Source organism: Podarcis liolepis (genome assembly GCF_965112155.1).
Source record: "Podarcis liolepis genome assembly, chromosome: Z".
Classification (NCBI taxonomy): domain Eukaryota; kingdom Metazoa; phylum Chordata; class Lepidosauria; order Squamata; family Lacertidae; genus Podarcis; species Podarcis liolepis.
The window spans coordinates 22,683,314-22,707,792 of NC_139570.1; the positions used below are offsets into that span (position 1 = coordinate 22,683,314).

At 43.1% G+C, this 24,479-nt stretch overlaps 1 protein-coding gene across 3 annotated transcripts; it reads right to left on the reverse strand.

The window, feature by feature from the left end:
• Positions 1 to 128: 128 nt before the first annotated feature.
• Positions 129 to 19,929, reverse strand: GPR174 (G protein-coupled receptor 174). 3 transcript variants are annotated; one of them, XM_083484806.1, is made up of 2 exons: positions 19,082 to 19,929; positions 129 to 3,664 (listed from the first exon to the last, which is right to left on the reverse strand). In XM_083484806.1, the coding sequence occupies exon 2, from the start codon at positions 3,092 to 3,094 to the stop codon at positions 2,075 to 2,077; it is 1,020 nt and encodes a 339-aa protein (XP_083340932.1). In that variant the 5' UTR covers positions 3,095 to 3,664; positions 19,082 to 19,929; the 3' UTR covers positions 129 to 2,074. The 3 variants fall into 3 exon arrangements, 2 of the variants coding, with proteins under 2 accessions (XP_083340932.1, XP_083340931.1); XM_083484805.1 differs by lacking the exon at positions 19,082 to 19,929 and adding an exon at positions 9,300 to 10,059; XR_014521291.1 differs by lacking the exons at positions 129 to 3,664; positions 19,082 to 19,929 and adding exons at positions 8,421 to 8,879; positions 9,300 to 10,059.
• Between the last annotated feature and the right edge of the window lie 4,550 nt (positions 19,930 to 24,479).

The window sequence follows — 24,479 nt, forward strand, 5'->3', positions numbered from 1 at the left end:
CTGGAGGGCCATATTTGGCCCAAGGCCTAAGGTTCCAGATAGCTTCTCTCCCCCCTCTCTCCCCCTCCCTCTCTCTCTCTCTCTGAAGACATTCTTTTAAAACTATATTTCACTGAGACTTTACAGCATTGCAGTACCACACAGATCAAATTTATTACAGTACAAAAAATAGATGCTTTTAAAAAATAAATTACTTCCATCAACATATTAAATTAACAGTTCACAGCATTTTTCTGCTTGTACAAAAAAATAATGAAAAACAACCTACCAGCCTACCAGCCCCTCAAGCAAATATGAAACTTCATTTGGGGAAAGTAGGAAGAGCATATCCCCCTCTCCCACTTGCACCAATGTTCCAGGACATACACGATTATTTTCAGGAACAACTATCCCTCTAACACAGCCTTTGCCAAAGGGGTCTGGGGTCCCTCAGATGTTTTGGAATAGAATCCCCACCAGACCCAGCCAGATTCTATAAGCATCTGCTTGGCCACAGTGAGAAGTGTTTGTTGGACTCAGTGGGCTTTTGGCCTGATCAAGAAGGCCTCTTCTTATGTTCTTACATCTGATCCAGCACATGGAGATGCCACAAAGCCACCCTTGAGAGCTGAGGAGTCATTGGCAACTTTGGATGTTGTTGGAACCCAGTTCCCATCAGCCTCAGCCAGTACAGCCAGTGGCCAGCGATGATGGGAGCCGTAGTCCAACAAAACTTAGAGGACTGCAAGCTCCATATTCCATTGTTGTAAACAGTGAAATGGGTCTACATCCTAAATCATGAATGCAGATGCAACTAATCTCTAATAAGCGTGTTGGTAATCTTGTTGTGTATTATGAGGTATAAAAAGTACCATAATCGCAAACAACAAAGGCTCTTAACATTATACTGCTGTGTATGGATTTACACACATTTTTACCCTGAAATATGTCCCAGAAAACTTAATGGAACTTATAACAACAACAACAACAACAACAACAACAACAACAACAACAACAACAACAACAACAACAACATATTGACTGTTTAGGGCTTTAAAGGTCAGCACCAACACTTTGAATTGTACTTGGAAACATACTGGGAGCCAATGTAGGTCTTTCAGGACTGGTGCTATATGGTCTCGGTGGCTGCTCCCAGTCACCAGTCTAGCTGCTGCATTCTGGATTAGTTGTGGTTTCTGAGTCACCTTCAAAGGTAGCCCCACAGAGAGCACATTGCAGTAGTCCAAGCGGGAGAGAACAAGTGCATGTACCACTGTGGTGAGACAATGCACAGGCAGGTAAGATCTTAGCTTACGTACCAGGTGGAGCTGGTAGATAGCCATCCTTGACACTGAATTAACCTGTGACTCCATGGATAGCTGTGAGTTTTAAAAGTACTTTGTAACATTCCTCAGCACTGCTTGCCAATGTAGCCAGCTAGTATTTCCTAGTGAATATCAGCAGTTCGCTGCTATAGGACGTGAGGGTGGCCACTACCTTAGATGGCTTTTAAAAAAAGATTAAACCAGTTCATAGAGGAGAAGTCAGCCAGTGACTATTGGACATAATGGGGTTTAGGGTTGTATCTATCAAAGTTATGTAAGAATTAGCACTAGAACAATGCTATTTCCTCCCCCCCCCCCCTCATATATACCCTATACCTAACCCAAATCTGATCTGGAGGGATGGGAGGAAACCAAGAATAGATTTAGGGGGCATGCAGGGGGAGAAGAGGTGGATAGGGCTCCATTGCACAAGAATAAATGAGCCAATGAAATGAGCTGCTGAACACTATGTTGAATACAATCCCATATCTCCTTGCAAGACCCCAAGCACCAGCACTGTGTCACTTCTGGATAAGCAAAAATGTCTATTTAGTCAAATGCTAATGTTCCAGTATGCAATTAAATATAAGTGTTGGTATAATTTTGAATATTATTTAAAATCAGTAGTATTAGTGGAAGTGCAGGCAAAACACAAAAGTTCCATTGGTCAAAGCATGAAAGCCAGCTAGTCCACAGATTGCAAAGGGGACCAGACCATTGCCTTGCCACGCCAGTAGAGTTTTAAGCCCATAGAGTCAGGTTTACCCACTTCAAACAGTATGACTTGGATTTTCTGCCACACAGCCAAGTGAAGTCTGCTGTTCTGGGCCATTTGTATTTTCATAGCGTGTGTTATGGAGCTGAATGCTGTCCTGCAAATCTTGCCTTGAAAGCCGTCTTCGGAACTCATCTGTGGTAAAATAATAAATGACAGGGTCTGCACAAGAGTTTAAGCTGGCAAGGCACAAGGCCACCGTGTGGAATATCAAAATCACTTTTCGGGCATAGCAGTCTTTTATCTTGTTGGCTTTCACAAAGTAATCCAACGGGAAGCTGATGTGGTAAGGTGCAAAGCAAATCAAAAAGACCACGGCACAAGTCAGGATCATCTTCAGAGCTTTCCGTTTCTCTCCAAGGTCTTGGGAAACTGAATTTTTTTCTTTTAGAGATAAGATGGTCTTCCACGAACAATAGACAATGATCAGCAGAGGAGTTACAAATCCAACTAGTTCACCAAAGGACATCATTACTATAGAGATGGTACCATCAACAGCCTTCACTGGAAGATCCACAAAGCATTTATTACTAATGTGTGTCTCATTAGAGGTGAGTCGTAGAAGGGGGAAAGGCAAGCAGCCAACACAGACTAGAATCCACCCAGCAATGCAAACGTACACATCGTAGATGCGTTTGCAGTCGCTGAACCTAAAGGGATACATGAGGAATAAGAACCGCCTCACACTGATGCAAACCAAGAAGTAGATGCTTGCATACATGTTGACATATTTCAGGTAGAAGCAAAACATGCACAGCTCCTTCCCAAGGTGCCAGCTTTCTGACAGGTAGTAGAAAATCCTCAGCGGCAAAGACAAAACTTGTGCCAAGTCTGCAATCGCAAGGTTGATCATAAAAATCACAGCCCGCTTTGTTTCTTTCATGTACCCATAAAATACCCAGAGGGCTAAAATGTTCCCAATCAGCCCAGGAACCAAGATGATGGTGTACATGACTGCATAGAAACGCTTTGAGAAATCGTTCTCCCCATTGCAATCTGGGCCATCAGCCACCATGGTGCTTTTCAGGAGGGAGCAGAGATGCTGGTGGAAATGTAAGGTAACCAGCTAAAGATTTAGCCCCCTTGAAACCTTGTGAAAAGGAAATGAGGATATAAGGCAACTGGAGAAGCTGCAGATGTGGAATCCATGAATTGTCTGTTTTCTTGGCATTCTCTCCAATGTAAAAAATGTATTCCAGAAATCTTAAGAAGATTCTTTTGGAGGCTTGCTAGGATTTGTTTCTCCAAATCTTAGAGATTTATGTATAGGGCCTTCTTCAGCTACTTTTATCATATTTATGAGTTGGTCTTTTCATTGGCCATGGCATCCATTGGATTTTGACAGAAACAGATAGCAAACTCCTGTCCATGTCCTTTCTCAAATGAATTTTACATCAAGGGAGAGGGTGGTTTCCCATCTGGATGCACCAAAGCTGTGCATGGTGACGAGTCAGACTGAAGCAAGTATCATCTGAAGTGTCACAGCTACTGTAATGAAATGATCTTCTATTTGATTTTGAGTGACACCCTTAAAAGGCACCTCGTGGCCGGAGCTCTGCTGCAAATGATAACTCTACACCTACAGCTGAAGAAAACACAAAAAATGAATTACTCTATTGTTTGTTTGTTTTTTATTTATTTCACTTAACAGTATCTATATATGTAACAACACCTCTAAGCTGTTTCCAAGAAATATTAAAATTATAAATGAAAACAGCTAAAAATAAGTAATTAAAATCAATTTTATAAATAGAACCTGCAGTAAAGAGATTTATATCAGCATCTACATGGCTGGGAAGCTGTCCTAAAGAAAAATGTTCTAAGCATGCGCTGGAAGGAATGCAGTGAAGGCACCTGCCTGCCTGGTGTCAATAGGCAGGGAGTTCCAAAGTGTAGGTGCTTTTCTTACAAGTGTGAACAAGTACCATGTGGCATCTGTAAAAGTGCCAGTTCTGCAGATTGAAGCAGTTGAGTGGGCACATATGGGGTGAGGTGATTCCCGTCCCAAGCCAGTAAGGGCTTTATATACCAATAAAAACACCTAGAACTTGGCCCGGAAACAAATCAGTAACCAGTGCAGATCTCCAAGCAGAAGTGTCTTACACAGTCAATGCTGAAGTGGTTATCCACTTCCAAGACCACAATGGGGTGAAGAACCTGTGGCCTGTGACCAAGAAGTCACCCTCTCAGTCGCTCTATTCAGCCCTTGGTACTCTTCCCACATTCCTTCTCCCCATGCATGCTACACTTTCACCAGCCTTGCTCTGCACTCTCCTCAAGTCCCTTTGCCTGGCTGAAATGTGTTATTGAACTGTGACAGTGCCTTTTGCTTTCATGGATGGAGAGATTTGGAGAGGCAGGGGATTGTTACCTGTTAATGATTCAAACTGGCTTATAGAAACTTTTGCGTGGCTGGAATGTAGCCAGCTTGACAAACGTAAGAGTCCCATCCAATGGTCCACCCTTTTTTGCATTTGGCACCACCCACCAATGGCATGTGGTTCCCTTCATCCAATACAAAGAAGCACCACCAATCTAATGTGCCAACAACCACATGTTAAGTTAGTGACATGTTGTGCTCATGATACTCATAGCTGAGCTTGGCCAAAGTCTTGTTGGCTTTCATGGTTCTTTCACAGCTCACTTTGTTCCTCAGGACAGATTCAGAAGTGCAGGATTTCCTCCCCACCCCACCCCCCGCGACGTTTATTGACTTTTCGTAAACTCCAGGAACATTTCAAATTAGTATAAGTGAAGGTATGGGATTTGGAGCGATGAAATGAAATACAGCTTACATAAACAGAACTGTCTCTTCCGGACACGGTAATGAAAATTCAGGGAAGCTTTGCCCTCCATTTGATCAATCCTGCACAGCGTAAATACAATCTGGCTGTATTTCTTATTCTGCTTTATTGCACAAGTCAGAATGCATGATATATTTCTGCCTTAACAGCATGGAATGTTTTATAGTCCAGTGCTATTAGTAACAAAATGTATACACTTAATATGGATTTGATAGTGATGGATAAAGCACATTACTTAATGTTAAACCATGTTTTAAAAACAGCCTCTTGTCTCCTGCGACACACAGATTGCTAAGCAGAAATGAAGTCCAAGATGCCTTGTAGGGCCCTTCAGGCCTTGAATACTCCTCATTGTTAAAACAAAAAAGAAATCTCCTAGCAAGCTGAAAAGTTATGACATCTGTTGTTAAATTTTTATAGTGCTCTTTGTCTTAGGATCACAGTGTAGTTTACAATACATTAGGTTAAGAGAACATTCAAATATGTGAGTCTCCACCTGCTATGGTACATAGTCCATTCTGCCATCACAAGATTTTATGTACCTGAAGACCAGGCCTAAATTCTGTAACCACAGAATACTGGCAACATCTGGGAACTAGCCCATGAGACAACTGGCCAACCAGACCTGTAGAGATGGACCAGAACTTTGGCACAGATGGGTCAGATTTGATCACGATGCAAGCCTTTAACACCAGAAATCGTGCTCTGGCAGCGCGGCAGCAGCAGGAGGCCCCATTAGCTAAAGTGGTGCTTCAGGTTAAGAACAGTTTCAGGTTAAGAACGGACCTCTGGAATGAATTAAGTACTTAATCTGAAGTACCACTGTAGTAGTAGTAGTAGCAGTAGTAGTAGTAGCAGTAGTAGTAGTAGTAATAATAATAATAATAATAATAATAATAATAATAATAATAATTACTTATACCTCACCCATCTGGCCGGGTCTCCCCAGCCACTCTGGGCAGCTCCCAACAGAATATTAAAAACTCGATAAAACATCAAACATTAAAAACTTCCCTAAACAGGGCTGCCTTCAGATATTTCCTAAAAGTCAGGTGCAGTGGTACCTCAGGTTAGGAACTTACAATAATTCCATCTGGAGGTCTGTTCTTAACCTGAAACTGCGCAACTGCTGCGCGATTTCTGTTCTCATCCTGAAGCAAAGTTCTTAACCCGAGGTACTATTTCTGAGTTAGCAGAGTCTGTAAGCTGAAGCATCTGTAACCTGAAGCGTATGTAACCCGAGGTACCACTGTAGTTGTTTATTTCCTTGGCATCTGATGGGCTAAGCTCACAAGTGTGAACCATCCCTATGTCTTATGAAGTCTGAGTAACCATCTTCTTACCACTATACTTAACTGGCAGCCTGGAAATTTCAAGCAGTGTTGCCTGAAGTTAAAAATAAATGTGGGCATTTTAGTCTGCGAGACAATGGAAAAAACAGCAATGTGCTATAAAAAGTATGTAAGGGGGATTTTTATTTATGGGTTTCTTTCAAGTTCTACTTCCTGCACCCATTTGCTAGGAGTCTTCTACATAACCTCCCCCTCCTCCACTCTTTGCTTTCTACTTAAGCAGTGGTAGTCAAACCTCCACATATTTGCCACCAGGTATATATAATACCTGACTGTAATGAACATTTTTTGTGTATGCCATCTTGCCAAATGGGTATTGACACTTGCCAGTTAGAGTTTAACAGAAGCAGGGAGATGAGAGCAGTTTGGCCCTTAAAGAAAAAAAAAAAGAAAAAGAAAGAAAATAAGACAAACTCATAATTTATAGCTGCTTGTTCCATGAGTCACTAAAGGACGGTGGCTTAATAATTCATGGTTATTTCTCTCTTAACATACAGAGGTGAACCCAAGGTGAAGCCTCCTATGCAGGAACAAAGAGGCTTGAAGAGAGAGATGGGTTGCCTTTAACAAGTGCACAATAAGCAAGACAGTTTCTTCCAATATGGTGATTCTATGATATCCAGCTTTTAACCAGATTGTTCCTTTATTTTACAAAGCACTCTGAAGCCTGTTCCTCATGACGTTTCTGCAAGTTAGAGCATTACTGAGGATGTGCCTGTCTTCATATTACAACTTAAACCTATTTCATAGAATCATAGAATCATAGAGTTGGAAGAGACCACAAGGGCCATCGAGTCCAACCCCCTGCCAAGCAGGAAACACCATCAGAGCACTCCTGACATATGGTTGTCAAGCCTCTGCTTAAAGACCTCCAAAGAAGGAGACTCCACCACACTCCTTGGCAGCAAATTCCACTGTCGAACAGCTCTTACTGTCAGGAAGTTCTTCCTAATGTTTAGGTAGTTTGGATCCATTGCTCCGTGTCCGCTTCTCTGGAGCAGCAGAAAACAACCTTTCTCCCTCCTCTATGTGACATCCTTTTATATATTTGAACATGGCTTGCTTTCAAGCTTGCTTAATTGCCATGAGTTTACCCCCCTAAGGATTGTAGGAACTTGTATTACTGTGAAGGAACTGGGACTAGCTAGAAAAATCGAAGACAATATATTCAGCATTCACACAAAATTCTGGGAATTATAATTTTGTGTGAGTGCTGAATATACTTCATCTTCCCCCTGGATCTCAGGTGGCCTATCTGGCACATGAAAATCACATACAGAAATACCGTATGTGCAGATGATCTCAAAGCCTGCTGCTTACAGAGCCTGTGTTTTCTGAATGATTCCTCATATTAACCCACACAATGCCTGGCAGCTTTTGTGAATGCCGCCCCCCCCCCCCGAACTGTGATGGGGTATTTAATTTTTTATTTCTATTTTAAAGACCTAGCACAAGAGAGTGCTTTAGACATTTATGGCCCCTGTGAGCCAGCTATAAAGAAAACACAGGAAGATGTCCAATGCTAAGTCAGACCATCTCCCAGCCCTACCTGGAGCTGCTGAGATTGAACCTGAGACCTTCTGCATGTAAAACAGATGCTCTACTGTTCAGCTACTCTTAGAAGACATAGGAACCAGGAAAGTGCCTTATAGAAAGTCTAACAGTATTGCCAACACTGGCTGACTGATGTTCCCCAGGGCTTCAGGGTCCTTTTCAAATACTACCCGAAGCTTTCAGGGATTGAGCCTGAGACCTTCTGCATGGAAAGTAACTGCTTTATCAGTGAGCTTCATTGAGCTTTGGCCCTTCTCAGTGGCAGTGCTCCACACAGCAGAGGGCACATGGAAAAGTCTCCCTTTGTAGCTGCTGAAATGCACACTGTTACCTTCAGGCTGGTAGTACACAGCCACAGTGACTACTGACACTGATGCAGAACTGAGGCTTGAGTCTGGTATAGTGCTTAGATCAGCGAAGCCCAGTTTAGGAACATAGGAAGCTGTTTAAGTCTCCATTGATCCATCTAGCTCAGTGCTGTTGACATTGGCTGGAAGTGGCTCCCCAAGGTTTCAGACAGGAGACACTCCCAGCCATACTTGGGAGATGCCGGGGATTGAATTTGGGGCATCACATATGAAAAAAAGAAGCAGCTCAAAGGCCCTTCTTCACATATCCCTACTCAGTCATGAAGTTCACTGAAGCATTTTAGGTAAGTTACTACCTCTGCGCCTAACGCACCACACAGGGCCACTATGGTAATAAAAACCAGGTGGGTGGGTGAACTGCTTTGAGTTCCCTGGAGGAAAGATAGGCTATAAATGTAACTGATGAGCACATGAGGCGATATAAGGACCTTTTACACATCATGACTGCCACATGGATGCTTTCATGAAGCCACTGTCAACCTCATGTCCTGCAGATTATTTTCTTTATTTTACAACATTATGCTTAATTGTAATAGAACTTCAAATTGGTTTACAGAGCTGGGGTTGATTGAAACGATAGTCCAAAACATCTACAGAGTACCACTTTAATGGACACGTGTGTCTCAATTGTGATCTCTGTGTGGAGGCTATGGTCTAAAGTTGTTGCCGAAATATTGTATGCCCCTCTTTTCTTTTTATGCATAGTTTCCCTTCATTCAGAGCTGCTGTAGGAACAAAGGTAGCAATAATATTGCATCTAAAGCAGGCTGAGATCAAGGGTGGAAGCAGAAAATTCTAGCCAGGACAATAAAATAAAATGAGTATCATAATTCTACATTCTTACAAATGTACAATTCTTTTTTAAAAGGGACAACATTTAACACTCAGTTTCCCCTTTCTAAGGACTGTACATCTGCATACATTGGAGCAAGCTGTATATATAATCCATTCCTCTACCCATTTATTCCATTTGCAAATATTTCAAATATTTTAAATAAAAACCAAGAAACATTTTCTTTCATCTCCAGCGCAAAAGTTCTATAACAACTAACTTACAGTTAAGATCAAATTCATTGTCAACTTCTAATGAGAAAAGATCAGAGCTAGATAACTAAAAACAATAGAAAGAATGAGAATCCTACCGTTGCGAATTGCCTCCTAACTTCAGATGAATTCTGCAAGTGCCTGATACTGTATACAAGTCACCCGATAAAGAAGGTTGCCGCCACTTTCTGGCCTCCAGCTTAATATAGAAAACAAAACTGGAAGTATGCAAGGTGTTCAAAGAGCACTTGATCGAACAGAAGCCCCGGTATAACTCGCAATGTGCTTCCGAAAGGCATTTGCAAACATCGTGCAGTCAGCACATGGCGCATTGACTTTTTCCAGTAGGCAGCACACCTTGTGATTGATGTTGGAAGAAGGCTATTTCAGCAGAGAGCATCAAGCAGCATTTGAACAACCTTTGCCGTTCAGCTCATTCTTCACGGTGGAGGTGGAAAGTTACTGTTTCTATATATAGATTGGTGCTTTTCTTCTCAATTGTATTTTGAGTGGTCCTGAGTCAGGGCTGGTTTTGTGGTAGCAAACGGTGTCATTTTTTGTTTTTAATCTGTGCAATTTGGTATGCCAGAAAGATAAGCAGATACACCCCATAACAAGGGGGTACCTTTTACCCACAGTAGCATGTGGCAAGCATTTGAAAACAAAGCACTGACTAGCAGCTATGCCAGTTACACCTGTGTCTTCACATTCAGTTGAATGAGCATAGAAATTTGCCTTATACCAAAAACAGATCATTGGTCCATTTAGCTTAGTATTGTCTACACTGACTGGCAGCTGCTCTAAGGCATTTCAGAAAGACCTACTCCAGGTAGGTCTTTCTCAGCCCTACCTGGAGATGCCAGGGATAGAACCTGTGACCTTCTGCATGCAAATAATAATAATAATAATAATAATAATAATAATAATAATAATAATAATTTATTTATACCCCGCCCATCTGGGCGGCTCCCAATCAGTGTTAAAAGCAGTACAGTGTTACATATTAAGGGCTGCCTTAAGATGTCTTCTGAATGTCAGGTAATTATTTATCTCTTTGACATCTGATGGGAGGGCGTTCCACAGGGTGGGCGCCACTACCAAGAAGGCCCTCTGTCTGGTTCCCTGTAGCCTCACTTCTCGCAATGAGGGAACCGCCAGAAGGCCCTTGGCGCTGGATCTCAGTGTCCGGGCTGAACGATGGGGGTGGAGACGCTCCTTCAGGTATACAGGACCGAGGCCGTTTAGGGCTTTAAAGGTCAGCACCAACACTTTGAATTGTGCTCGGAAACGTACTGGGAGCCAATGCAGATCTCTCAGAACCGGTGTTATGTGGTCCCGGCGGCCACTCCCAGTCACCAGTCTAGCTGCCGCATTCTGGATTAATTGCAGTTTCCGGGTCACCTTCAAAGGTAGCCCCACGTAGAGCGCGTTACAGTAGTCCAAGAGTGAGATAACCAGAGCATGCACCACTCTGGCGAGACAGTCCGCAGGCAGGTAGGGTCTTAGCCTGCGTACCAGGTGGAGCTGGTAGACAGCTGCCCTGGACACAGAGTTAACCTGCACCTCCATGGACAGCTGTGAGTCCAAAATGACTCCCAGGCTGCGCACCTGGTCCTTCAGGGGCACAGTGACCCCATTCAAGACCAGGGAATCCCCCACACCAACCCGCTCCCTGTCCCCCAAAAACAGTACTTCTGTCTTGTCAGGATTCAACCTCAATCTGTTAGCCGCCATCCATCCTCCAACCGCCTCCAGGCACTCACACAGGACCTTCACCACCTTCACTGGTTCTGATTTAAAGGAGAGGTAGAGCTGGGTGTCATCTGCATACTGATGAACACCCAGTCCAAACCCCCGATGATCTCTCCCAGCGGCTTCATATAGATATTAAAAAGTATGGGGGAGAGGACAGAACCCCGAGGCACCTCACAAGTGAGAGCCCAGGAGTCTGAACACTCACCCCCCCCCCACTTTCTGGACATGGCCCAGGAGGAAGGAGCGGAACCACTGTATGACACTGCCCCCAGCTCCCAGCCCCTGTAGACGGTCCAGAAGGATGTTATGGTCGATGGTGTCAAAGGCCGCTGAGAGATCCAGCAGAACTAGGAAACAGCTCTCACCTTTGTCCCTAGCCCGCTGGAGATCATCAACCAGCGCAACCAAGGCAGTTTCAGTCCCATGCAAAGCATGTGCTCTACCACAGAGCTATAACTTTTTGCATATTATAAAATGATGAAATGCTGACATAGTTGAATTTGTGATGGGCCAAAGTATTAAATCCAGCCAAATTTTGTTGGGTTTCTTTGGGGGGAAGTGGGGGGGACACCAACCAAAATTGGGGAATTCTAGTGTTTTGTTGTCATCTTACGTTATTTCATAAAATACCTGTCTGCATATGTGTCACAACAGAATACAGCCCTAAGGATCATAAAGGTCCTTGGGCAAATTATTCTGTGCTTTTGCTTCACTGTGATCATGGTATATAGTGTGTTTCCCGTGTTCCCAATTTCAGCACTTGCTGCCCCTCCTCCCAGGTTACCCACCTCATACATCCCCTCACCTGCATAGGATTATCATACCACCATGTATGTATTTGGGGACATAATTTTTAATGTGTTTCTCCCCCACAACGCTGGAAGGGCCTCGAAGACAAGAGACTGCATACATACTTGACGTATGCCCCCTCTCCCTACTGTCTATTTTGGTTCTTCTTTTTCTTTTTGAAGAAAACTCTAGCACTTGGAGACTTAGTTAAACAGGAAAAATGTTTTATTTTCACAACAAAATTGGTAAAACAAAAGATGTGTCTGGAGAGGGAATTCTTTCAAGAAATAGGTGTGCATGTGTGTGACACTAAACCTTGTCTTTTAATGTATCCCCCAGCTCAGAGACTTCTTTCTCTGGCTGTAGATCTTTCCTCAGGGCGAATTGCACACCCAGCTCAAAGGCTATCCTGCTATCCAGTCGAACGCCAGGAACTCAAACTCCTTTTTCTTTTTCCCTCCCAAAGTGCTGTCTCCCACCCTGGCTAGCTGTACCTGCAGCCAAGCAGAATGAGGCTATAGCTCAGCACTCTGCAAGCTACACCACTCTGGTGGAATTCCATGGCAATGCACCACAAGCTCTGGTCTACCTGGTTCGTTTGGGGTGCTTGTGCAGAGATGTGCTTTAAATGTATGGTCTGTACATACAGGCTCAGTTTTACCAAATTTTTCTCCCAGGGTAAACTGCCCAGGGGGTGAGTGTTTCAAAGATGGGACTTCAGAAACCTGTCTTATTCCTGCACCCATTCCAGCATACCATTATTGATTTTTAATTGTATTTTTATTGCTTCTTTTATTTCTTATGTTGCATTTTTATTGCATCACAATTTGAATTCTCTGGAGTTCGGATTGTAATACCGTACAATAAAATATCTAGCACAATGATTTGCAACTGCTACGAATCAGGCAAAAAAATCATTAAGTGATCCTCTAAGACCCCTGGCAATTTTCAAGTTCTTTATTCATAGAGAATAAAGAACCACTGCCTAAAACTTCAAGCCAACTTCTCTATCTAAACAGCTCATCACCATGAGAAAATGCTAAAGAGTCTTGTCTGCCTGCCCTGGAATCCAACCACATCCCTACCTTCTCTGCCTCTGGCCCTTAAGTCTACCTGAACTAAAGCTGTATATGAGCCTGACACCAAGTCACCCTTAAAAGAGCTCACACCAGCCAACATTGTTAATTCATGTTATTCTCACAACAACCCTTGGTGTTAGGTTAAGCTGTGCAGTGCTCTTCATAGTAGTGGAAAAATTTGAACCTGGGTTTCTTCTCACGTCCATACTCTGCCACTAGCTCTCTAATAATATACTCTGTACCAGGGATGAAACAAAAAATATCAAATTAATATGGCTGAGTTTTGAGCATTTTCCCCCATTCTACAGTGACGAGGGGTCTTGGGATAGTTTAGAAATCTTATGCTTCCTCTTTTGAGGGCACTATGCAGCTGGCTCTCATTATAGTGATCAACCTGGATAGAAGATTTATGTCTTTTCAAAGCTCAAATTCAACTATTTTGCACTGTGACGATACCTTCATTTTTTTATCAATAATTTTTTATTGATTTTCATTAAATATACATTCAGTATACAAATAAATTTCACATATATCTTTGGCTTTGCCGAGCTTCAGACTTCCCTCCACCCCTTCAGTAAGTATCGTACATTTTCTTACATTGCGTATTTTGTTTGTTTATCTGGTTGACCATATGCTGTTAGAGTTAATCTAACCCTGCCAGTGTCTTTAAGGTTTTACAGTTATCTCTTATATACAGCAAATATTTACTCCAAGTTTCATGAAACTTCTGTTCGTCCTGATCTCGTATTCTCCCTGATAATCTAGCCAGTTCTGCGTAATCCATCATTTTAACCTGCCAATCCATAATAGTTGGTATTACATCCAATTCTGAGCCAACATAGTTCTTGCAGCCGTCGTGGCATACAGAAAGAGGTTTTTATCTTTCTTTTTAATTTCCTTCCCTACCAATCCCAATAGAAAGGCTTCGGGTTTTTTGGAAAGGTATACTTAAAAACTTTTTAAAGTTCATTGTAAATTGATCCCCAAAAGCCCTTCACTTTACCACAATTCCACCACATGTGGTAGAGGTCTCCTTCCGCCTCTCCACATTTCCAACATTTCTTATTTTTCATTCTGTACATCTTTGGCAGTTTTACCGGCGTAAGATGCCACCTATATATCATTTTCCATATATTTCCTTGCAATGCCGTACAGGCCGTAAATTTCAAATTTACATTCCACAATTCATGCCACACTTATAATTCAATGTTATGCCCAAAATCAATGGCCCACTTAATCATGGCTTCTTTTACCTCCTCATCTTTAGTATACCAGTTCAATAATAAATCATACATTTTTGACAGTAGTTTGTTTTTACCTTCTATAATGTCTATATGAAATTTTGATTTCTTGTCCTCAAATCCCAACCTCTTTTTATCTTCTTTTAGTATCTCATTAACTTGGTGGTACTGTAACCACCCTGTCAGTAAATTCTCTACTTCTTCATACATCTTAAGCTTTATACCTTGATCAATATTTCTAATGAGCTCTTCATATGTGGCTCTCTTTTCTTCCATGTTGACTTTCTTAATAATTAATACATCTGTTGGTGATATCCACCAAGGGGTTTTCCTTTCTAACAGATTTTTATTTCTTTCCCATACTTCATATAAAGGTCCTCTAATTATATGATTAAAAAAAAACCCTGTGGACTTTCAGTTTATCATACCACAGGTACAAGTGCCACCCGTACCTGTTGTCATATCCTTCTAAATCTAGAAGGTCCATATTTTCTAATTTTATCCAATCTCTTATCCAAATTAGGCACGCTGCTTCATAGTATATACCCATGTCTGGCAGGGCGAAGCCACCTCTTTCTTTTTTGTCAACCAAAATCTTCATTTTTATTCTTGGTCTCTTTCCCTGCCAGACAAATCTTGCCAATGTTTTCTGCCACTCTTTAAATTGTTTTGATCCTTTAATCACTGGAATTGTTTGGAACAAGAATAACATTCTAGGTAAAACATTCATTTTAATCATTGATATTCTCCCTAAAAAGGATAGTCTCAGTCTGTCCCATATTTCTAGATCTTTCTTAGTATCTCTCCACGTGATTTCATAGTTGTCTTTATACAGGTTTATGTTTTTGCCGTCAACCATATTCCTAGATATTTGACTTTCTTGACCGCAATAATACCAGTTGCAGTTCTTCTATCTCTTCTTTACTTATGTTTTTGACTAACATTTTAGTTTTGTTCTTATTAAGTTTGAACCCTGCTACTTTGCTGAATTCTTCTATTCTTTGTAAAGTTTCTTGTATACTTCTCTTTGGATCTTCTATGGTTAAAACTATATTGTCCGCAAATGCTTTTATTTTAAATTCTTTGTATCCAACCTTGATACCTTTCACCTTTGAGGCTTCTCTCAATGTCTTATTAAGAACCTCCAGTACAGATATAAACAACAGGAGTGATAGAGGACACCCCTGTCTGGTCCCCTTATAGATATCAAAAGTTTCTGATACGTTGTTGTTTATGATGAGTTTGGCTGTTTGATTTTGATATATGGCTTCTATACCCTTCTCCAATTCCCATTGTTTTAAAATTCTCTTTCATAAATCGCCAGGAGACATTATCAAACGCTTTCTCCATGTCAATGAAAATCAAAGCCGCTTGTTTATCAATTCTACTTTCTAAATATTCAATAATATCTACTACAATACCTGACGATACCTTCAGGCACAAACATTCCATGTAGTTTTGCCCCAGTAAGGTCCCAGTTAAGAATGTCCTACTGTATATTTGTAGCATCGCTGCCCTTATGATACCGTCACATATCACCCCAATCTCTGAGAGGTGAGATATTCCAGGGGTTCCAGGTGCTTACCCAGGGTTCGGTTTCCTTAGCATGCGGAACAGCAGAGACTGTGGTGTCTTTAGGATACAGTCGTATCTTGGAAGCCAAACAGAATCTGTTCCAGAAGTCCATTTGACTTCCAAAATGTTCAGAAATCAAGGTGCAGTTCCGATTGGCTACAGGAGCTCCTGCAGCCAATCGGAAATTGCACTGGATGTTCGGGTTCCAAAGAACGTTTGCAAACCGGAACACTCACTTCCAGGTTTGCAGCGTTCAGGAGCCAAAATGTTCAACTCACAAGGCGTTCGTCAACCAAGGTACGACTGTATATTGTTTATTGACAAATATATACAAACTGAGCCTATAATGGAGGGGCTCACAGCATCAGCACCACAAAAGTCCTCGTTAGTATAGTGGTAAGTATCCCAGCGTGTCCAAGGTTCTATTCCCCAATGGGGAGAAGCACACATTTGTGTAATCTCACTGTATACAAGTTGTACAAGTGACAATAAAGTATTTCAAAAGTGCCTTGCTTCTCCCATAGACACAGCCTTGGAATCTTGTCACTGTCTCTCTAGCTGCTTCCTGCTTCTAGCTCACACAACACCTCTCTCTTTTTGTCTTTCTCACTACCAGCCAGGTGAGAGAGAGGGTCCACCCATTTGCCCTCTGGCACAGAGCAACCTCTTTTGTTATACTAAGTACTTAGGGACATTAATTCACCAAGAAAGATGCCCAGGTATTTCAGTAATGGAATGCTCCATGAGATTGCTGGAGCCAGGACCTCAGAAATTAGAAGGGACTCAGGCAACATACAGACCAGCCTGCCAAACTCACAACAACAACCATCCCCGTAAGGGGCAGCTGCATATTCCTGCACTACAGTGGGTTGGACTAGATGATCCTCAGGGTCCCTTCTGTGGGATGAAAGCACCCAAAATGCTAAGTAAATGGTTAATGCTTACAAGAGCTGTAGAGCTCTGTGATGTTTCCCATCTGAGGCAGTTATTACAGTTGGTACAGCAGTGGCAGTTATGATCAGTCTTAACAGTTAGAGCAGCAGCTATGTTTTGTTGTGCTGCTGCTGTCTGCCTCAGAGTACTAGTCTGTAGCAGTTTTGTCTTAGGTACGAATCTATGTAAGATGTATTAGCAACGTAAGGTAAAGGACCCCTGGATGGTTAAGTCCAGTCGAATTTGACTATGGGGTGCGGCACTCATCTCCACTTTCAGGCCGAGGGAACCAGCGTTTGTCCGCAAACAGCTTTCTGGGTCATGTGGCCAGCATGACTAAACCGCTTCTGATGCAACGAAACACAATGACAAAATCCAGAGCACACAGAAACCCTGTTTACCTTCCCACCACAGTGGTACCTATTTATCTACTTGCACTGGTATGCTTTCCAACTGCTAGGTTGGCAGGAGGTTGGGACAGTAACAGCAACCTGAATTGTATATTTTCACTTGCAAATCGCAAGCACACTAAGTAAAAGTCACATTATTTTAACTTTAAAAGAGAGTGGCTTACATTGTTCTTATAGGAGGGAAAAGGGAACTAATTAAAGAGTTGAATGACTAGGGCTCTCTTCCGCATAACTCTTTAAATGGAAACTAGAGTTTAATTCCCATACCTTCCAAATCTACAGTTCTATAATTCTATAACATCTTCATAACATGACTTTCCAGGAAAGGGGCCTCCTTAAATATTAGAAACATTTGTGAAAATTCTGGGGACAATAGTTGTGGAGTCTGTGAGGGGGAGGAGAAATGGGCATGTTTGATAAGGGTTTGGGGTTTTTGAGGAAACTGGACTGTTTGATTCACTTTTACAGCCATAAGAAATGGGCCTGACCGCCCATTAAAAACAGCTCCCTCCCCATTTGTTATTCCCAGCAATTGGAATTCAGTGGTGCTGTGGCTCTCATACTGGAGGGTATACTGTATAGCCATCGTGATATAGCCCTTGATATCTTTCTTGATATCATCAATACCCCCATTAATTTTTGTAATCCCCTTTTAAAGCCCTAGCTGGCGTGGCCAATGGTCGGGGTAATTGTATTTGCAGTCCAACATCATTGTGCACAGGTTTTTGTCTACACTTTTTACCTACTAATAGTAAACTTGCTCTCTGAGTGTGGATGCATATGTAGCCACCTTTACACAATAGCAGGTATCAATAGGGATAGGAAAACCCCAAGGCTTGCCAAAGTACATATGTATGTATGTATGTCAGCGGCGTAGCGTGAGTTGTCAGCACCCGGGGCAACGCAAGTAATTTGCGCCCCCTAACCCGGGGCAAGGCAAGTAATTTGCGCCCCCCCAACCCCTAACCTGCGAGTTGCCGCTGGCGCTGCCGCGCAAACAACGCTGCTTGCCCGGAGGAGGATGGAGGCAGAAGCAGCCGCCGCCTGTGGCTCGGCCGAGGGGATGGCGGCGGCGGCAGGGTGCAGAGGCTGCCCGTGCCCAGCCAGGCGTCAGTGGCGGCGTCGGCGCTGCTGCAGCGGCTGCTCCTCCTGCGAGCAGTGAGCGGAGCGCAGCCACAGCGACGGCGGGGGGCGCGCGCGCTAGGGCGCAAGGCTGGCGGCGGCGGCGGGGAGCCCGGCGGAGGAAGGAACTTGTCCCTTCCCTCTGGACTCGCGCCCCCCCCAGATGTTGCGCCCGGTGCGGTCGGCACCCCTGGCACCCCCCACGCTACGCCACTGATGTATGTATGTATGTATGTATCGGTGCTAAAGGGGAAGGTAATGGATTGGAGTATTCTGATAAGGTGCATGGTTGGCAGGCCTTTCTCACTGCAGCACTGCGCAGGATTCACCTAATCTACTCCATAAGTTAAAGCCTGCTCAAGAACTTCCTCCTGAACAAATGGGGTTTCCCCTCCTCTCCCCCCCACCCCATTACACAATTGGCCCTGTGTGGCTCAGGAAAACCTCCCCCGCACCAGCACAGTAAGCAGAGGAAGGAGAGAGATAATCATCCTGCCTGGCAAGATTAAATGCTTGCACAAACAAGGGGATGTTGAATTCCTTCCCTGGTTTGAAGGTCTCACTTAATTCTGCTTTAAAAAACCCAGAGAGGAGGTACAAATGCTGTTGTTTTGAGATGACCTAAGAGATTGTGGGTGGAGGGGAGAGAGACATTCGAGGAGCTATGCTTGCAAGTAACATAATGGCTCTTTCTCATCCTTTGTGGTTTGTGCCTGCTGATTACTTAATACACCTTAATCAGAGTCTTGAGACTGAAGGAACTGGGGCTTTTAACATCTTGGCATGTCTGACAATGCCGCTTATTCCTGCTGGCCTTTGAAAGGCCTTCTTTCTACATATAAACACTAAAAGCCTGCTTTTACTCCCTCTTTCCAAATTGCTTTAAATTGTTGATGGTGTTATGAGTTTTTTGGGGGGAGGGAAGGCTGAATGCCTGGGCTTGATTGGGGCTCTCCCTCCTGCTTTTCTAACTTACCTGGGGTGTGTTGTGCTATATCCTGACCCAAATCTCAAGGCCCCAGAAAGCTAGTGCTTCTTCTGCATCGGGAAGGTGGTCTTCTACCTGTCCCTTGGAGGTGTCTCTTTCCCAAGCTTTCACCTCCCTCCTCCCATAAGAATGTAACAAAAGGAGCCAAGGATCAGCTTGATCAGGCCACAGGGGGCCCATCTAGTTCAGCCTCCTTTTCTGACAGTGGCTGACAAGCAGAATTGGAGCTTCTTCCTCTTCTTCTTTGGCGATCATTCGTAGCTGAGTCTTCCATGAACATGATCTTAACAGTGAGTCTGTTAGTGATTGTGGAGGCCAATTCTGGATGCACACATCCTTCCACCATGGGGACATAGGTTTCCAGGCAGCAGTTGATTGATGTGAGGGTTTGCCAAACGTGTCTTCTAGCTCCTTTTTGGCCTGAATTCAAGAGTCTTCAAAGCCCATGACACCTTTAGTAAAGGCTGTTCTCCAATTGGAGTGCTCGCAGGCCAGTGTTTCCTAGTTGTCAGTGTTTATACTACATTTTAAAAGATTTGCCTTGATACAGTCTTTAAGCCTCTTTTGTAAACCACCAGCATTTCCATTTTTAAGTTTGGAATAGAGTAGTTGCTTTGGGAGGCGATAATCAGGCATCCGAACAACATGACCAGTCCAACAAAGTTGATGTTGTAGAATCATTGCTTCAATACTGGTGATCTTTGCTTCTTCCAGTGCACTGGTATTATTTCGCTTGTCTTCCCAAGTGTAAATTTTTTGGGAGACACCATTGATGGAATCGTTCAAGGAGCAGGAGATGGTGTTTATTAGTGGTCCATGTTTCACACGCATACCGTAAGGCTGGTAGTACAATAGCTCAATAGCTTTGTAAACAAGCATTTTGGTTTCCCTCTGAATGTCCCGGTCCTCAAACACTCTGCACTTCAGTCAGGAGAAAGCTGCACTCGCAGAGCTCAAGCGATGTTGGATTTTGGCATCTATGTCAGCCCTTGTGGAAAGATAACTGCCCAGGTAGAAGTGATTGGCACTTTTCAATGTAACACCATTGAGTTGGATTTGTGCCGGAGGGGTTGTTTTGTGTTTGTTGGTGCAGCACTTTGGTTTTTTGGATGTTGAGTGATAGGCCATGCTTTTCATAAGCTTCTGCGAAGATATTTAGGATAGTTTGGAAGTTCTCCTCTGAGTGTGCACACACTATGTTGTCATCAGCATACTGAAGCACTATGATGGAAGTTATGGTAGCCTTATTCTTTGCTTTCAGCCTACTCAGTTAAAGAGCTTTCCATCTGTTTGATATATGATTTCTACTCTCTGGTGGAGAGTTTCCCTTCAACAAAGTGTAGGATCATGGCGATGAAAATAATAAATTGAGTTTAACACCTGTTGGAGCACAACAGCACCAGCCCTCTACCCACCTGCAGTTGTCTTGAACAGGTGCTATTCAGAGATATTTTGCTGCTTCTGCCCCAAGAGGGGGAAACCTCTCTCCTGTGCTTTGTCTGACTTTCTGCCCCCTGCCTCTCCTACCCAGGAAGCCAAGAGCAGCCCTCAGTGACACCTGAAATGTACCCTTTTCGCAGAGAGACAGTGGCTGATAAAGCGCCCTCAGCTGCTGGAGAAGATTATCAAACACACTATCTGTCATCTATCTATCTATCTATCTATCTATCTATCTATCTATCTATCTATCATCTATCTGTCTATCTATCTATCTATCATCTGTGCATCTGGGTAGGAACATAAGAAGCTGCTGGATGAGGCCAAAGGCCCATCTAGTCCAGTATCCTGTTCTCACAGTGACCAAAGAGAAGTCTATGAGGAAAGTGGAACTGGGCTGCACGTGTTGGTGAGCTGAATTTCTATTACTTAAAGGTTGTGATGCTTTGTAATTGAATTGTCTAAATGTTGCGATACTGTGCGATGCGTTGATGAGGGGTGCTTCCTATGGAAAGTCAGCACAGAAATGAATGATGATGGCGATGATGACTGTGTGTGTGTGTGTGTGTGTGTGTGTGTGTGTGTGTGTGTGTGTAAACTCACCCACCCATTGCCATTAGCACCTTGTACCTGTAGGGAACAAGCCTTTCATCTTCAAGAGTCAGCTTTCATATTAAAAAACAAGGGTCGCTTTGCATTCATTACTGCTGCTGCCAAATGGTATATTGGGTGCTGTTTTGTTTGGAAATGCATTGTGGTTTCTGTTTTGTGTTGCCTGTGGACTTGTAGCCGGGGCTGCTACAACAAATAGCTCTGCAAGCCTTTGGGGGGTAGAGGCCTGAGAGGGCATCAGAGGAGGGAGGGAAGGAAAGAGGGACAGAGGCCAGTGTTGCCCGCGGCACCCCTGACCATCATTCAAGGCACCCCAGGGTGCCAGGCACACTACTAGTTGAAAACCACTGCAATAGAATGTTAAGAGATACATCGTAGCAAGGCTCACAGCGGGGAGCAGTTTCTATTGCTTATAAAAACTGAATACTTTAACTTTACTGTTAAACTAAATAAAGCTTGTATTTATCAACGAAGCCTTGTATAACACCATTTGCTATTGTACAAATCTTGCTTTTTGAACTTGTAAGTCGCTTGTGCCCAATGCATTATGAGAAAACTAATATTGGCCATGATTCCCCAAGCATGAGACCACATAGGCTGCTACCCCTCAGGGGAAACGCCTGAAGGGTTTTTCTTAGATGCTTTGGGCACAAACCAGTATATGTATTGATAAAGTCTCACAAATAACCCCACAAAAATTGCAAGCCTACCTGCTTGTCTGCACGTGGCAGTATAAGTAACATCAACAGCCAGAGAAAACAAAGAACTAGCCTTGATGTTGCTGGTAAATTGCTGATAACAATACTGTAATTACTATTTAGAATGTATGGTAGAACAGGTTTTTGAAATTGTATATGTTAAGCATGGTTGAGGGATAATATTGGTTTGATTTTGTAATGCATATGAATAAGAAAATGAATAGTATAATGCTGTCATCTCACTGTATTGCTTTGTGGTACTTATAGGTGGTTTGGTTTGGTTTGGTTTGGTTTGGTTTGGTTTGGTTTGGTTTTTTTGCTGTAGTAACATTAAGAACAACAACAACATTTGTTATCTTTCTACTGCATTTTGTAGATTATTTTCTTGTGTGGCATCTGCTGTGCCTATTGGTCTCTGAGTTTTATCTATTCTTTAAATAATTTTCAGAATTCTATTTATGTTTCCAGTTCATTTCTTTGCCTGTTTCCATGAAATACACACATACACACAAAGCATGCATAGGACTGCACCCCTCATATGGCAGGATTGTTTCACTTCTCTTTCCTAAGGAATATTTGGATGCAACCTTATGCTCTTTGGAATAAGTCCCATCAAACACAGTGAGCTTGCTCCATCCAAAAGGCTGCTCTGAAAGTTTTTTGGTCTAGTGATTTCATTTGCCCTTTGAGACATTTTCAGGGGGAGGGGGGCTATTCCTCAGTGCCAGAGCACCTGCTTTGCATGCAGAAGGTCCCAGGTTCAACCTTTGGCTTCTCCACTTTGTTTTCTTTTAAAAAAAGGCAGGAAGGAGGTGATAGAGAAAACCTCTGCCTGAGAATCTTAGTGAGATGCTGCCAAGCAGAGTGAAGAGAACCAAGCTAGATGCTCACCTGCAGTACCTTCATCTAAAGCAGCTTTTTTTGTTCTCATCTGAGGTATCTACCTAGATTCCTTTTCACAAATATTGGAAGAGAGTAGTTCACTAACCTTAGTTGTCCAAAAGATCTTGTCCAGTTCTCTGCGTGGGGGTCAGCATAAGCCCGCAGCCAGTGCCGTTGTTGCTGTTCTTATCTTAACTCAGAGCCAAAGAGCATCCTTTTCAAGATGTCACGTGGTGCTTTTATTCATTCCGGAGAACAGAAGCAAACCACATGAGGATGATGGAGAGAGAGCATCAGCAAGTTGAGTGATCACGTTTGAAACTATCTTGTTACAGGCCCAGCAGTTAGCCTGATTTGGGTTCTCTGTAAATGAAGTGAGCAGACGGCAGACACTGGCTCAACATTAGCTGACTCCACTTTGATTAACAGATTCCATTACTGCAGATATGGAATCTGAGGACACATGCTATTGAATGTCTAGAGATGCTGCTGCATTCATCTTCCCATTTTGCTTTGCCTGCCTCATACTTCCAGGTATGGGGGCCTATTTCTGTTCAGCCCACTCTTGGCCATTGTGCTCTCCAGTCAATAGGCATCAAGCTGGTCAGTTGGATACCCCAGGAAGGCAGATGGTACTGCCTCAAAGTTGGGCCCAGCCCAAGCCACCACAGATCACACTGCCCTAAATGCTCCGTGCCTTCCTTCTCCCTAATACCACACCAGGGCAAATAAATATTATTGCCAGAGTGCAAGGATCTGAGGACAAGGCACTTTCCTCCAGAGCAGATTTCAGAAAAGATTTTTTAGGAACTTAATATTGTGGGATATGTGAGGGTTGGACAAGACAGAGTTATTATTCTAATTATTATTACATTTATTTATTACCCGCCCTTCATCCTAAAGTCCCAGTTAAACCTGCTGGCCAGGCCTGACCTAGCACATCATTGGAGCATGCTTCCTGGAGGGATGGCTTTATTTATTTCCTAGGAAAATTGTAGATCCCTGTTATGTACTGAGTTGAATAGGATCCAAAATGCACCAGTCTGACTGGTTCTAGAACAATAGGATTTAGAATGCAGCAGTCTGATTGGTCCACAGGAGCCACCCAATCCAGCTCCAGGTGGAAGTGAATCCGCGACCTGGTTGGCCTACAGGAGAATCCCGGAATTAGCCAATCACGTGGGGCCCATTGTGTAAATAATGTATATAAAGCAGACATTTCGGGGAAACTCCCATTCCTCACTACTATGAGCTGAATAAAGAGCATGAAATCCACTCTCGACTTCGAGTATATTTCAATCCCAAAAGCTAGCAGGTCACACTCAGCCTGTGTGTGTGTGTGTGTGTGTGTGTGTGTGTGTGTGTGAAAGAGAGACGGATCTCCTCACCCTACGTAGGGTGGAAAAACTTCACCAATGGACACTGATTTGCATTAAAAATGCAGGTGCTAATTGATATATATAGATGTAAATTTAGAAATAATTGCTATAATTTAAAGAGAAATCCAATGATTTCACCCTAGTGGGGAAGACTGAGGGTAGGTGAACTTGTGAGCCTGTTTAGTATGCTGATGAGGTGTTCAGGGGAACTTCAAGGCCTCTGCTCTTGATGTTTAAACTTGCAGCTCTTGATGTTTAAACTGGACTATTACCAGACAGTCCTCGAGAAAGTGGTGGCTGGTGCCCACTGGTAGGGCAGAAAGCAGGAAGACCAATACCTGGAGGAGCCGGAGTCAATGGCAGGAGGAGTCAACTGAT